The sequence below is a fragment of the Adiantum capillus-veneris genome, chromosome 26, assembly GCF_014529385.1.
Source record: "Adiantum capillus-veneris isolate H3 chromosome 26, ASM1452938v2, whole genome shotgun sequence".
In the NCBI taxonomy this organism is placed as follows: Eukaryota; Viridiplantae; Streptophyta; class Polypodiopsida; order Polypodiales; family Pteridaceae; genus Adiantum; species Adiantum capillus-veneris.
The window spans coordinates 30,863,456-30,879,735 of NC_140956.1; the positions used below are offsets into that span (position 1 = coordinate 30,863,456).

At 43.9% G+C, this 16,280-nt stretch overlaps 1 protein-coding gene across 1 annotated transcript in view; it reads right to left on the reverse strand.

Moving 5' to 3' along the window:
* The window catches only part of LOC147423198 (glucose-1-phosphate adenylyltransferase large subunit 3, chloroplastic/amyloplastic-like), a 50,359-nt gene extending 34,582 nt beyond the window's left edge, over positions 1–15,777 (reverse strand). Inside the window, exons 1-3 of the mRNA XM_086502011.1 lie at positions 15,361–15,777; positions 13,412–13,519; positions 13,153–13,326 (exon numbers count right to left, since the gene is read on the reverse strand). Coding sequence (XP_086358137.1) covers positions 13,153–13,326; positions 13,412–13,519; positions 15,361–15,588 — 510 coding nt within the window. The 5' untranslated portion in view covers positions 15,589–15,777. The remainder of the gene's footprint in view (positions 1–13,152; positions 13,327–13,411; positions 13,520–15,360) is intronic.
* Positions 15,778–16,280: the final 503 nt, after the last annotated feature.

The window sequence follows — 16,280 nt, forward strand, 5'->3', positions numbered from 1 at the left end:
CCATCGATTGCCTTCGTAGAAATTTTGAACAGTAGACCACAGTACGTCCAATAATCCCCATTCGTGAACTATGAACACATCACGTCCAAAATATAAAACTCCAAGATGATGAATTGTTGGAACACATCCTATCCATAATCTGACCAACAACAATGAATTGGCTAGCCCATCCATAGTCTTTAAACGTCTGATTGGTTCCCTGCCAGATGCATGTGCATTGAACTCCGACCTATAACTTGAACTCCAACACAAGGGTCCAAATTAATTATAGTGAGGAGTGTTTGCCCCTCTCTGCCACTGTAACAAACTGCTGACGTGTCAAAGCCTAAAAAATGGAGCCAACTTGTAGATGTCGGCCAAGGGGCCTAAACCCTAAGAAGAACGAGTAACAGAAGAAGAAGTCCTACCAACTTATGGGGACCCCGTTAGATGGGGCCCCAAGTAACAAAGGATTAAAATAAAGCAGGACCTGCACACGCACACACACAAACTGATGACGTGGTAGATTTTCAAAAATTGCGTTGACATGATGATGTGGCAGGCTGTACGGATTTCCGCGTTTTGCACTAGCTGATGACATGGCAGGCTGTACGGATTTCCGCAAATTATGCTTGCAGCTTTTGGCATTGCTTTGGGACCATAAGCTTTTGAGTTTGAAGGCTTTTCATGTAAACTGCTTTTTCAGGCCAAGGGCCTTTAAATATGAGGTTAGGGCTCATTCTCTGGCATGCTTCCTGGCGAAGGTGCAGAGTCTGAGTACCAGCTTGTACTGTATTGATGCAATATAAAGAAATAACGAACGGGGTGCCAAGGTTTGGGGCCAATACTCTCTGGGATGGAATTCCGCCACTCCGTGTCGCGTGTCGTCTCTCTCATTAAAACTCTCTTCTTCTTCTTCTCTCAGTTCAGTTGTTATTGAAGTGCTAAAAGTCTGTTTAGTATGTTCTTTTCTATTGGCATGTGGTGCCCATCTTGTGACAACCACTCACAAGCCTCTCTTTGGCTGAAGCTAGTGGTGGCACCTGTCATTTGACTAGAAATCTGACATCGAGGCCACTGTGGCCACCGCCACGTGTGCCATGTCGATCTCCTCTGCCAAATCTTTATTACCGTAATCTCTGTCGAGCTTGCCTTGTCGTTGTCTATTTGTGAATCCCTACTTTTGCCTTTGGCTTCAAACTCTCGAGACAAACAAAGCGTCGAATCACAATCATGACTGTGGTCGTACCTCCTAGGTACCGAGGCAGCTAACTGAGTACTGGTAGTTTCATCCATGTCCAACTGACCTTTGCCAATGTTCTCTAGCAAACTCTGCCATTTTCTTTTGACTTCACAAACTTGAGCCAAACAATTTGTCGGGTTCCTTGAGAACTGTGCCAGTGCATAGGCCGCTAAATGGATGGTTGACAATATGCTATCCATAGCTTTCGGTTGGTTTTGGTCAATGTTGTCGTCGCATGCACTCAAGCAAGGTAGGGACATATTGAAGTTGCAAGATCTGGTAATCGGGTACCTTCTCGCACTCCAAAAAATGGTCGTACAAACCAAGTCGAAAAAGATCCAAGCCGCTTCAACTCCACCAGCTGCTGCTGCAGGCTACAACGAGAGAAGGGGGGGGGGGGGGGATGGTGCCGGCAACAACAAGGGAAGAGACCGCTTCTTCTTCTCTTTGCTCCTCCACGCCAAGGCCTTCAAGGAGCACACAGCTCTGATACCATGTCAAAGTCGACGATACGGAAGCGTAGATACCAAGGGGAGTGAGCACGAGAGAGAGAGAGAGAGAGAGAGAGAGAGAGAGAGAGAGAGAGAGAGAGAGAGAGAGAGAGAGAGAGAGAGAGTCTCCTGAACCAATCAACCTTGGCAATGAATAACTGAATGGTGTGTACAATGGAGGCAAGGGGTTGCTTATATAGCAATCCTAGTAAATTGTCCTACCCAAGACTTGACAAATAAGTAAAATAAATACTTAGAAGCCAAACTAAATAATGGGATCACATTGAGCAGTTCAGTTGAGATGCCTAAACTTTAACAGTTTTAGGCTAGAGCAATCCAACAAGCCCTTCCCCACGTCAATCGGATTCCCAGATCGGCAAATGTGGGACAGTTTCACCTGAAACTTGGCCCTGATAAAAACTTATGAATTAAATCATTTCATGGATTAATTTGTTGGGTTGGTGGACAGTTTGCCCCTACTAGCCCTTAGCAAATATATAAGCCCTTATACCCTTGCCTATAAAGGAAGCCCATCTGCCAGCGTTTTATCTCAAATTTTTCCTAGCGCTAGAAGGTTGCAAAGATCAGCCTAGCATTTTGCACCACCTACCGTTTTCAACAACGGCAGCGTTTTGCTCATCTCAGCCCAGCTCTAGTAGCAGATCAGCCTCGGTGTTTAGATTGATCCGAGCGTATGCAGCCTTGGGAGGATTGGAGAGGACGTGTTCACAAGTTCAATTCCAAGAACCTCGAACAAAACTTTGGCTCTATGATACCTTAGTAGCTTCAGCTATGCTCTATGGGGTTCAGATTTGGGGACCCTCTATGTAAGGATTCCAGTTGCTAATCCTTCATTGATTACTTAAACTCATGATTAAGACTTAAGAAACTTGAATTGTACTCAGAAACAAGACTCAGAAGACTCTGTGTTGATTGCTTGAATGTGTGATACAAGGGCTCCTTATATAGGAGACGAAGAGACACAAATGAAAAGATATGTCTCTTGGTGAAGAGGCACGACTTTAGACGTAAAGACACATTCTTTCGGCGAAGAGCTGCAACCATTGGGCGAAGAGTCGCAACCGTAGAGCGAAGGGGTGTGACCTGTCATTAAAGGAAAGTGGCTTTTGGCAAAGAGACATCTTTTGGGCGAAGGAGTGTGACCATCCAAGCGTAGGGGTTCTCCTTGGCATGGCACTTCGCATATCTGTAACTAGGAGTAGATGTAATACTGTTAACATAGTCACAATCGTGACATTCCCTCCCATTTAAAATGAGAGCCTGTGTCAAAGAAATGACTTCTGATGTTGATAGAACTTTGGAAAAGCATTGAATCTTCGAAAATCTTCAATCTTTGAGTTATTGGAAACCTTTGTTTTGAACCTTTGCTTCTAGCGAAACCTTTTTGCTTTGACTGCTGAATCCCATGTCGTTGCATTTTTTTAGAAGAATCTTGCTTAATCAGGTTGACTACAACAAGAGATTGATTGCGTCAACCTACAACAAGAGATTGATCTTCAAAATTCTTCATGCGTCAACCTACAACAAGAGATTGATCTTCAAAATTCTTCATGCGATGTAAGATTTCTGGTTCAAAATCTTCCAGTAATTGCGAAGTATTTGGGGAAGAGAAAATCTTCTCAAGGTACTCTTCAGATGGGGTAACTTCAACTTTAGTAATCATTGGAGAGAATTTTGGATTGAGAGTGTGATCATCGTCCAATAATGAATCCCAAAATTCTTCAAAATCATCTTCAGAAACTGTCACTTCATGACTTGCAATTGGCATATCATCATCCAACAAAGAATAGACTCGAAATCTGCAACTATGTCCTTATCTCTGTTTGGTAACGAAGTATCACTTGGAAAAACTTCTTGTTTGAAATCATCTTTGTCTTCAGCAATTGATTCGGGAAAAGTTAATGAATTCAAAAATTCATCAATTAAAATTTTTGCATCTGCATCGTTATCATATTTGCATCATAATCCTCTGTATCATGTTGTTTGACTAGTACCCGTGAGGCTTGAATCACTCGTTCCGCATGATAAAGCCCGTGTAAAATCAGTTCTCGTCCATCTTTGAACAAGTTGATAGTCCTCGAAAGCTAATTGCTGGATCATATTGGAATAACCAATGCTGGCCAAGAATCATGTCATCATAAGATAAAGGCATGACCTTGAAATCCAGTTGATTTGCATAATTTTGAATATCAAATTGCAACTGCCGAACTATCTCATCACAAGTTAAAATTGATCCATCTGCTAATTCCACATCATATAAGTGAGATGTCTTCTGAGTTGGTAAGCCAAGCTCTTGAACTATCTGAGTGCTGACGAAATTATTAGAGCATCCGCTGTCCACCAAAATGTTACATAGTGCCTTGACAGCCAGCTCTTCCCAACCCCCCTAATTCATGCCCACACAAATGTGCTTTTTTCACCGCTGAGATGGTGAAGAAGGCCATTGTGAGGATGAGGACCGAGAGAGCATATGATCATGATGGTTTGGTAGCAGAGCATTTGATACATGTGAGGGATTTGCTTTCAAATCTTATAGCTATGATGTTTAACCGTACCATGTGTGAGGGCTTGCTTGATACTTGGAGCTTATCCACTATTGTGCCTATCTTCAAGTCAGGAGACTCTATGGAGCATGGCAACTACCGCACTATCATGATTAGACACACACTGGCACGGTTGTACGCATTTATACTTGAGCAGCAGTTGAGTAGATAGGCAGAGCAGGAGAGTGTACGAGCCGTAGGAGCATGGCAACTGTAACAAACTGCTGACGCGTCAAAGCCTAAAGAATGGAGCCAACTTGCAGATGCTAGCCGAGGGGCCTAGACCCTAAGAAGAAGAAGTTACAGAAGAAGTCCTACCAACTTATGGGGACCCCGTTCGATGGGGCCCCAAGTGACATAAAGGAAGAAAATAAAACAGGATCTGGACACACGCAAAAACTGATGACGTGGCAGCCAAAAATTGCGCTGGCATGATGACGTGGCAGGTTGTACGGATTTCCGCGTTTTGCGTTGGCTGATGCCGTGGCAAGCTGTACGGATTTCCGTAAATTACGCTGGCAGCTTTTTGGCTTTGCTTTTGGACCAGATGCTTTTGAGTTTGAAGGCTTTTCACTGTAAACTGCTTTTCAGGCCAAGGGCCTTTATATATGAGGTTAGGGCTCGTTCTCTGGCATGCTTCCTGGCGAAGGTGCAAAGTCTCGAGTACCGGCTTGTACTGTGTTAATGCAATATAAAGAAATACCGGAAGGGGCGCCAAGGTTTGGGGCCAATACTCTCTAGGGTGGAATTCTGCCACTCTGTGTCGCGTGTCGTCTCTCTCTTTCAGTTCAGTTGTTATTGAAGTGCTAAAAGTCTATTCAATCTGTTCTTTTCTATTGGCACGTAGTGCCTGTCTTGTGACAGCAACTACCACACTATCATGATTAGACACACATTGGCACGGTTGTACGCATTTATACTGGAGCAGCAATTGAGTAGATGGACAGAGCGGGAGGGTGTACGAGCCGCAGGGCAAGCAGGGTTCAAGAGAGGTTTTTCTACTCTCGATCTGACTCTCCAAAGGGGATGCAGCGTCATTTGCATGCATTGCATAGGTTTGCTCATGATAGTGGTTTGTCTATCAACCTTGGCAAAACCAAGGTTATGGTGTTTAACACCACCCCATTGTGGATTAAGAGATCAGCACCGGCATTCACATACGGTCATGAGACAGTGGAGTATACAAATGCTTACACTTACCTCGGGGTGATCTTTGTTGGGCCTATATTTTCATTAAGGAGAGCAGCAGAGACTAGATTGACCAGAGCCTATGAAGCATTGGGTGGATTAGAGGATGTGTTCACAGATCTAGTTTCAGGAGCCTCGGACGAAGCTCTGGCTTTTTGACACTCTAGTGGCTTCTACATTGTTATACGAAGTTCAGATATGGGAGCCTTCCGTGGACCACCACGGGAGGAAAGGTCGCACTCGATGGGGAGGTATGGAGAAGCCTCTGGTCTCTATGATTGCATAGCTTATTAGAGCCAAGGCTTCAATACCACATGACATTATTCGAGCAGAGCTAGCTGCCCCCCCATAGCGGTTGAGGCGTTACCATATTAGTCTCCTTTATACACCGTTTGTGGGACCTTCCTAGAGAAAGATATGCCCGCTTAGCACTCGAGTCCTCTCAACAGTTAGCTTTGCAGGGAGACACGACATGCTTGTATGGAGAGATGACATCATGGTTTGAGCTACATGGATTTAGCATGGACAGACAACCCCCCTTCCAGTACTCATTGGATGCCCCCTCTCTAACTCTTACACAGTCCGAGATCACCAGGCCCATTCGCCACAACATGACTCAGCTGCATACCACGACTTGGATTCAACCGACACAAGAGTTGGGCACGAAGATGGCTTTCTATAGGGAGCATCTTCTCCAACTCACTGAGGATGGTTTTGTGGTGAGGCCGAGATACATGGACACCCACTTATCTCACAGGATACGGTGTGCTATTGCCAGATACGCACATCTTCACACCAACTTCGGGTGGAGACTGGCAAATATATTGGAGTGTCAACAGAGACCAGGAATTGTTCCCTATGTCATACAAAGGCTTAGATAGAGTTGCACTATGTATGCCATTGCCCAGTTTATTATGAGATATTTTGGACCGCTTTCAAGAGTGGGTATGAGGACCAGAGATGTCTGGGATTGTTCTTGCTAGAGCTACGAAGAGACAGAGAGAGCTTATTGAGAGGAGAGGCTAGCCAGTCTCAGAGACGCGTCACAAACTTCTTCTGTAGAGCGGATGTTGTGCAGCCGAAGGTGCAGCGACCACAGCAGAGCTCATACTCTCCTCACACCACAGGCACGCTGATCGACCGGGCGACTGACCTCGGGAGATCCAGGCACCGACGGCTGAGGAGGACTACACAGCATCGACGGAGACTACATCAACGGATTCGGGTCACCCTGGCCCGATATGCACGAGGCCCGGTCAGACTACTACCATGGAGGAGATTGATGAGATCCGCCAGCGACCAATGATGGACTTCCTGTGATCCTGATGAGGATTATATATCATGCTCACTCTTATATCTGCCCTTGTATCACTTCTATCTCAGCCTTGTATCAGCCTCTTTATCAGATATTGTATGAGCGCCCCTCCCCCCCCCTGTTGGGGTATAAAGCCCAATGTGGTCGCCCAGGTAAGTGGGCGGGCCGCCAGGTATGTACACATATTCTTTTGTAAAAACCAAATAAGAACTCACTATGCTCTACACATTACAGTAGAGCGAGTTCACCATATCGTCGTGCTCTTCTTCTCGCACTCTCTCTCGCGTCGCACTTCCGCTCGTACTCCTTCAACTGGTATCAGAGCTCAGATCGAGGCTCGGGGCAGCACTGCAGGAGGCTAGAGTCACCAGCTCAGATTGGAGTGAAATTCGACAGGCGAAGACACGGCCCCAAATCTCGTGGGAGAGCCCGAAGGTCTTGGTGTTGTCAGAATTTCATTCTGAGGTCATCTCGGCCACCGTTCGGCTTCGACAAAGGTCTGCGCAGGCCATTTTCGACTACGTGGTCTCAGTGGGTGCAGATCCGACTCTGCAAATTTGGGGTTTTCGGCCTACGACTGCAGGTGTTGAGGATATCGACACTCCCAGAGTGTTGATTTGTGGTTGTCTACACATCGAAGGACGGCTCACAGTTCTTGGAGGCGTCACATACGACACGGGCGCATCTACACACAGACTGTAGGCGACATCCACTAGTTCATCAGGTAGCTTGTGTTTGCTGCTTGATATTCCAGATTTCATCCTGACATTGCAAGTACTTCCACATGGGATGTATTGTCAGAGATTATGTATGTCTGTTGAGGGTTTGCTGGCTGTGAGTCACGCAGCAAACAACCGCCGCAGCGATTACAGCATACAATGGGAAATTTGTGGATGTATGACTTTGTGGAAAGTCTATGTACTGTCAGATTTACTGCAACCTTTGTTGAGGGTAGAGTGAGGTTTTATTTAGCTGGGGGATTCTCGAATGTTGAGATCCTTCCAGTGATACAGGTCTTGGAGCGATCCCTCGAGCACCCTTAGATAGGCAGCTAGGATGTATTGACTGTGAGTTAGACAGTTGGGATTGCATCTTTGCTTTACTGCCGTTGAGGCATTGTCGCAATCTATGCTTACAGGACAGTGACAGGACAGTCAGAGACAGTACAGGTGCAGGACAGGTTTACCCGCAGCTTACAGTGTCAGAGAGACAGTGTTTTTTGAGCTGTTTTTGGTCTGTTTTTTGAGTACACCAGAGCCATTTTACAAAGGAGACTGCCAAAATTTCTGCAGAATCTGAAGCTTTCTTGGTTCATTTGACAGGTTGATATTGGTTCAGAGGTCAGTTTACAGGGGAAACTCTGCCGAATTTTTCCCAGAAAAGTAAACTACTGTGAAGCGTAGCTATGGCTGGATCACAGGACACTGCTCTTTACAATATCAAGAAGCTGGATGGAACCAATTTCCCATTGTGGAAGAAGCAGATTTGGCACGTGTTGGTACAAAAGAAGCAGATAAAACCTATAAAGCTTAAGGGGATAAAGCCAGAAGATATAGACGAAGATGAATGGAGCGAAATGGATGAATTGGCACTTTCTACCATTATGCTGACTTTGGCAGAAAGCGTTTACTTCAATGTAGCAGACGAGATGTCGGCTTATCAAGCATGGTTAAAGCTGAGTGATCTTTATGAGAAGCAAAGTGCAGCTTCACAGGTATACTGGCTTAAGAAGCTTGTTGACTTGAAGATGAAAGAAGGGACACCTATGTCCAATCATCTGAATGAATTCAACACAATCTACAGTCAGTTGTCAGCTCAAGGTGTCAAGTTTGATGAACCTGTTAGAGCTATGTTCCTGTTGATCACATTGCCGGAAAGTTGGGACACTTTTCGCACAGCTTTGAGTAATTCTGTACCTCCAGATGGTTTGAACATAGCAGGTGTAGAAGGAAGTCTGCTTACTGAAGAAACCAATAGAAAGACAATGGACAAAGGCAAAGGAACAGCCTTAGTTGTCAGGGGAAGGACCAAAGAAAAGTACAAAGGTGGAAAGAGGAATCAGTCTCGTAGCAAGTCCCGTAGTGCTAAAGGCAAGAGTGACATAGAATGCTACCATTGTGGCAAGAAGGGTCACATGAAAAGAGACTGCAGAGAATGGAAAGCAGAAAAAGGCAAAGAGAAAGCTGAAGACCATGGTGAGAAGAACAAGTCCTCAGTGAAGATTCAAGAAATAAATGTGACAAACACTGTTGCAGAGAATGACAGTCTAGTGTCAGGAGACATCTACTTCTTGAAGAATACAATGGACTCAGCTCTTCTTACAGCATCTGATGGAAATGCACTGAGTGACTGGATTATAGACTCAGGGGCATCACTTCATGTGTCTCCAAACAAGGAGTGGTTTACTTCTTATGTGACCACTAAAGATCATGTTCGGCTAGGCAATGGGCAGACATATGAGATCTTAGGTGTTGGAGATGTTCAATTGAAGTTTCAGAATGGCTCTTCTTTCACGCTGAAGAATGTGAGACATGTTCCCGCAATTACAAAGAGCTTGATAAGCACAGGTTTACTTGATGATGCTGGCTACGTCACCATTTTTGGACAGAACATGTGGAAGATATCCAAGGGTTCTATGACAGTAGCACATGGAGTAAAGTCTGAAGGACTTTACATGATTTATGTATCAAATGTAACCGAGCAGCCGAACGTTTCTTTGTGGCATAGCCGGTTAGGACATATGTCCAAGAAGGGAATGGAAATCTTGTCTCGTTCTGGTTATTTGCCTGGCTTTTCATTTAATGATTTTGAATTCTGTGAACATTGTCTGTATGGTAAGCAAACACAGCAGCCACATAAGCATAGAAGCAGTAGAAGAGATACACAGTTGGCACTTGTTCATAGTGATTTGTGTGGACCTATGCCTAACCTATCTCTAGGGGGAGCTTCTTACTTTATGACATTTATAGATGATTACTCGAGGAAAGTATGGGTTTACTTTCTCAAGCACAAGGATGAAGCGTTTAGTGTTTTCAAAACGTTTGTGACACTTGTGGAGAATCAGAGTGGCAAGAAGCTTAAATGCTTACGCACTGACAATGGTGGAGAGTATGTTTCAAAGGCCTTTCAGGACTTTTGTGAGTCAAAAGGTATAAAACGTGAACTTACTGCTCCTTACAATCCTCCTCAAAATGGTGTTGCTGAGAGGATGAATAGGACCATACAAGAGAAGGTCAGAAGTATGTTGTCTAATGCACAGCTGCCAAATGGGTTTTGGGCTGAAGCTGTATCAACAGCTGTTCATCTTGTAAATAGATCTCCTAGCAAGGTTTTGCAGAAGGATTCAGTGCCAGAGATGGTATGGTCAGGCAAAATGCCCTCATACAAGCATCTCAGAGTCTTTGGCTGTGAGGCATATACTCACGTTCCAAAGGAATTTAGGAACAAACTTGAGCCAAAGAGTAGAAAGTGCATCTTTCTAGGCTATGGTAATTCTCGTGAGATGGGGTACAGACTTTGGGATCCCGAATCCGGAAAGGTTGTCCGCAGTAATGATGTTCACTTTAATGAATCCAAATATCATTCTAAACCAGAGAGGGTTGAGGAGATTAGAAGAGTTGTCTTCCAAGAAGATGGACCTGCACGTGCAAGACAAAATGTCAAGGCTCAAGAGGAGCAAGGACAGGATAGATTGGAACCACAGGTTGTGGCTGAGCCTGAGCCACCTATTGTGCGTAGATCTGGACGTGTCACGCGACCTCCTGATAGGTTTGTTTCATCTATGAACTATGTCATGTTGACTGATTGCAATGAGCCTTCATGTTACAAGGAAGCAGTGCAAATGAAGGACTCCGGGAATTGGCAATTGGCCATGCAGTCAGAGATGACAGCTCTGCATAAAAACCAGACATGGAAGCTAGTTAAATTACCACGCGGCAAAAAGGCTCTACCTTGTAAATGGGTTTACAGGTATAAGATCACCGCTCATGATAGTCAGCCAAAGTACAAAGCAAGGCTTGTTGCCAAGGGCTTTAAGCAAGAACAAGGCATTGACTTTGATGAAGTCTTCTCTCCGGTGGTCAAAATGACTACATTGAGATGCTTTCTTGCATTGGTTGCCATATTAGATTTGGTGTTGCACCAAATGGATGTCAAGACAGCGTTCTTGCATGGTGATTTAGATGTGGAAATTTACATGCAGTAGCCAGAAGGGTTTGTTGAGAAAGGCAAGGAAGATTGGGTATGCCAGTTGTTAAAAAGTCTTTAGGGCTTAAAACAATCACCGAGGGCATGGTACCATAAATTCCACAAGTTTATGCTTTCTCAAGGCTACAAACGTAGTGAGTTCGATCACTGTCTATATACAAAGAAGGCTAAGGATGGTAGTTGGCTGATCCTTATTTTGTATGTGGATGACATGTTAATTGCTGGCAAGCACTTGGAAGAAATTTCAGCTTTGAAGTCAAAGATGGCAAAATCGTTTGACATGAAAGACATGGGTGAGGCAAGTCATATACTTGGTATGCGCATTGAGAGAGACAGATCAAAGAAGTTGATTTGGTTATCTCAAACAGAGTATATTGACAAGGTTTTGCAACGTTTCAATATGGAGAAGGGAAAGGCATTGAGTGTTTTATTGCCACCATATGTGAAACTTAGCAAACAAGATTGTCCTGTGTCTGAGGAAGAACAGGCTGAAATGAATAAGATTCCATATGCGTCTGCAGTGGGTAGTTTGATGTATGCAATGATTGCTACTCGCCCAGACATTGCATTTGCAGTGGGAGTAGTAAGTCGATACATGTCAAACCCAGGCAAGAAACATTGGGAGGCAGTGAAAGGAATATTGAGATACCTGAAAGCTACAAAGAGTATGCATATATGCTATGGGAGTCAGGAGCTAAGTGTAAAGGGTTTTACAGACTCAGATTATGCAGGTGACTTAGACAGCCGAAGGTCTACGCCAGGGTATGTCTTTACATTGGCTGGTGGAGCAGTATCATGACGTTCTAGATTACAAGATTGTGTTACTCAGTCTACTACAGAGGCTGAATATGTTGCAGCATCAGAGGCATGCAAAGAATCAATTTGGCTTAATCGACTAGTAACAGATTTGGGAATCAAAGAAGAGATGCCTGTGTTATATTGTGATAGTCAAAGTGCTATACAATTGGCTCGCAATCCAGTTTATCACTCAAAGACAAAGCATGTGGATGTGAAGTATCATTTCATCAGGGAAATGCTCGAGGATAAGCAACTTCAGCTTGTCAAAGTTCACACCACAGAAAATCCTGCTGATCTACTTACAAAAGGACTTCCCTCAGAGAGCTTTGCGCATTTTCGCAAGCAGTTAGGTGTAGGGTAGTACATCACTTCTCTACATCTCTTGTATATTTGCTTGTATAGTAGCTTCTCTCACACTTAAAGTACCACATTGGACTTTAAGTGGGAGGTTGTTGGGGTATAAAGCCCAATGTGGTCGCCCAGGTAAGTGGGCGGGCCGCCAGGTATGTACACATATTCTTTTGTAAAAACCTAATAAGAACTCACTATGCTCTACACATTACAGTAGAGCGAGTTCACCATATCGTCGTGCTCTTCTTCTCGCACTCTCTCTCGCGTCGCACTTCCGCTCGTACTCCTTCACCCACCCCCCCCCCTTACCATCTAGTAGGTAGGGATTTTTGATATTTTTTTTCAGCATCCCACTTTTTATCTTTTGTGCCCAGACATTGTACTAGATTCCACCATGTTGTAACTTTGTGGTCTCATAGGTCATTTTGGTCTTCTGAAGACGTCAATATAGAATTTCATTACATTTCATCTCTCTCTCTCTCTCTCTCTCTCTCTCTCTCTCTCTCTCTCTCTCTCTCTCTCTCTCTCTCTCTCTCTCTCTCTCTCTCTCTCTCTATATATATATATATATATATATATAAAATTCTCTTCTTCTCATGTGTGTGTGTGTGTTAATAAAAAGAGAAAAATGATATAACCTTTCTATCACCCAAGTGTGGTAGATTGGTTATGTCATTTCCCTCTTGAATAAAGAGATCTTGAGTTCAACTCGCGTCAGATAGATCTTTGAGGTCTCTTGGGATAGTTTCCTACGACGCTAAAATTCTCTTTTTCTCAGGTGTGTGTGTGTGTGTGTGTAAAAAGAGGAGAATCGTTTAGCCTTTCTATCACCCAAGTGTGGTAGATTGGTTATGCCATTTGAATAAACAAGTCTTGAGTTCAACTCTCGTCGGATAGATCTTTGAGGTCTCTTGGGATAGTTTCCTACGACGTCAAAACTCTCTCTCTCTCTCTCTCTCTCTCTCTCTCTCTCTCTCTCTCTCTCTCTCTCTCTCTCTCTCTCTCTCTCATACACACCTCCACAAAGCCATCACCAAAGTTGACACCGTTTCCGAAATTATAAGTGCGGGCAAGGTGACGATTGAGTGATTGCGAGTTGAATTGGGTAAGAATGAACACTTTATTTATGCCGGAATTGATGCAATTGCTCATGGGTACGTCAATCAGTCGATAAGCACCTCCGATGGGCACCTGTAAGAACAAGCCAAACTTGATTAACACATAAACATGCAACAAATCAAAAGAGCCTAAGAATCAAATATAAAAACAGTCATACTGCTGGCTTTGCGCGTCGTTTTGTGAGGGGGAACAATCTAGTTCCTGCTCCACCACCTAGAATGATAGAAACCACATTTCGAGGATCAACACGGGCTTTCTCTGTCCCCTGCACAAAAAACATAATATTTTTGGTGTTAATTTATTTTTATTTAAGAAAAAAAATACTGTATCCTCACTACAAGAGCTGTCTAAATTTGCACTATCCAGCAGCATGTATGAAAGAAAGCAATAGAAACTTGAGGCAAACCCGTGAACTTTATACACAAAACATGAATCCGCCTTTTTTAAATGACATCAGGTACGTTCAGGTCTGAAAATGCTAGCGAAATAAGTGCCCATTGTTATAAATGGCAGATCATTTGCAATACAAACACGAGATTTCACGAAATGTGATCAGCTCTCATGCCTGTAAGCCAGCACTAGTGTAAATAGAGAATGATCCTACATCCTAAATGGAGATATTGAGAATCAACTCAAAGAATGTTGCCGAGAAACAACTTGACATGTGGCACCTTATGCTTCAACCATTATTTGGTCCCCTGTGCATTGAATACTGCTCATAGTTGCATGTAACTTGAAGATGGAACCTACATTTTGCCATATTTTGTAACAAGATTTTGTATATCAGCAATAAATCACACCGAGTCCCATTGCTTGAGAAAGAATACAAAGAAAACATAGTAGAATCTTTTTGTTAAAACAATAAAATATGAAAAGTAGAAATGAATTGAGACAGCCTGTATACTTCTGAGGAAATCCGTCTTTTTGTAAAGAAGAGTTAATATCCATGTCTCCAACTGTAAGAAAAAAGTTCCTGCAGATACTCATAGGGATAATGTGTTTTTTAAACAGCCCAGAGTGCCAGTGAACCTCTTTACTTTGGGGGAGGGAAGCGGAGGGTGGAGAAGGGGGGGTTTGGGGTTGGAAGCAACTATCTTTCAACGCAAGTAATAGGTCTTCGATATTATTCAATAAATTAAACATGTACGAGAGAGCATTTGCTCTGTATTGAGAAGAGATCCAGATAGCTTTAGACCTGCTTGGTGTCTCACCAGAAACCTAGCAGCACGATCTCCAGAGAATGTGAGATACGATTCTTACAACAGAATGCTGACACCAGTTATACACCTTTGAATACTGAGACTCGTCATGGTCATCCACAAGGCAATACTGAGCAGATACTACAATATACCCACTAACATCATCAGTGCCGTACCAATATATGCTCCTACACACACACACACACGAGCATACGTCAATACAAAAAACTGTTGACTGAGTTTCTGTCATAACTCTAGAGATGAAACTCCAGGCCGAGACTCGAGTGAAGCTTCATCAATGCACAGACAACAGTCAAAACATGCTCACAACAACTGGGACAAAGCATTTCCATCATGAGTCAAATCTAGAATATTGTAGCGCACAAAACGCTCTCCTACAACCATGTGTTGTGTCTTATAGAGAGAGGCAATGCTATGATGCCAGTTTTACTTCCATACACAGTACATGACATCACAGTAAGCCATGGGACTTACTTCAATTCATTATCTCCAGCTACTTAAATTCTTGTGGTAGCATGTTTCTGTCCATCTATGAATGGCTGTTCTATAACACATCAGGCGCATGCAACAAACTCTGTCCCATGCCATGTTTAGTAGATACTGAAAGAATTGAAAGCACCATGTAGGGTGAGACACGTTGTCTTTTGGTTGCATATACCAGAGCAGACGCAAAAGTTAATATTGGATCAATGATGGATAGCTCATAACTTTCTAGTATGTGGCGTGGACCAGTAATTCCCCTCGTATAGAAATGGGCTCTTTCAAAGTAGCAGTTAAGAGCAGCACAATTAGGCAATCAGCAACCATAAAAGCTTACGGCGGGCTCATTCTAGTCACAAGTATAGTCAATCCAACAGCTTGAAGCGTTGAAATGTTTGATTGTTACCTGCACGAGCTGGTGTGCAAGCTCCGAAACGACAGAAGTTGGAGATACTGAGGCGAGACACAAATGCTGATGATGGGGACGACAAGAATGTTTCCGCTGCTGACGATGCTGAGCTCCAGAGCTGACGTTTGAAGAAGGAGGAAAAGAAATGCCAAGGAAGGAAGATGAGGAGGAGGAGGAGCCACACGCAAATCGCGAAGAGAGGAGCGCATATTCGAGAGAGGCCATGGCGACTGTTAAGCTCTCTGTGTATGTGAGCAGGCACTTGTTCCTCCTCTCTACTCTCTTTCGCTCCTCCAACCGCGTGTAGCATGCGCAGACAACAGTAGCCACCAGAATTCTCCCTTTTTATTCTCGTTCAGTACTGCGGGACTCTTGAGAGACAATACGTTTGCGATCCCACATGCAGTACTTTGTCGTCTCCAGCCACACTTTAGTAAGTGTTTATCAAGGTATGAGTCACCCTTGGCATGTTTTCAAGGTATGAGTCAACCTTGGCATGTTTTCCATGGCCCTACCAAAGGTGTGTTTGTGGTGGTTTTCAGTACTAGTCTTCTTCCCTTCATTGGGGTGTTCTATCAGACAAGTGCATCTTCCAACTAATGCACCCCATATCACCATGCGCCTCCTATACCCTCATTGGTGATGGCCATTGGGTCTAGCAGCATGGCGGGAAGCCGATAACTAGAACAAGCTTGTTGTGCACCTCCACAAAACCCTTCTCATCCCATGACTTCTAATGGTTTTGAGCACTAGACGTCCATCCCTTAATGCTCGATGGCACAACAATGTAAATGCAAGGGAGAAAAGGTATACGTAGAGCGAGCTTGGTGGTAAATTTTTCACTCTCTCTTGAATCTTCACCTCTAGCCCCACATTCTCGTGGCCTCTTCCATACTTTCACCTCTCTCTCTCTCTCT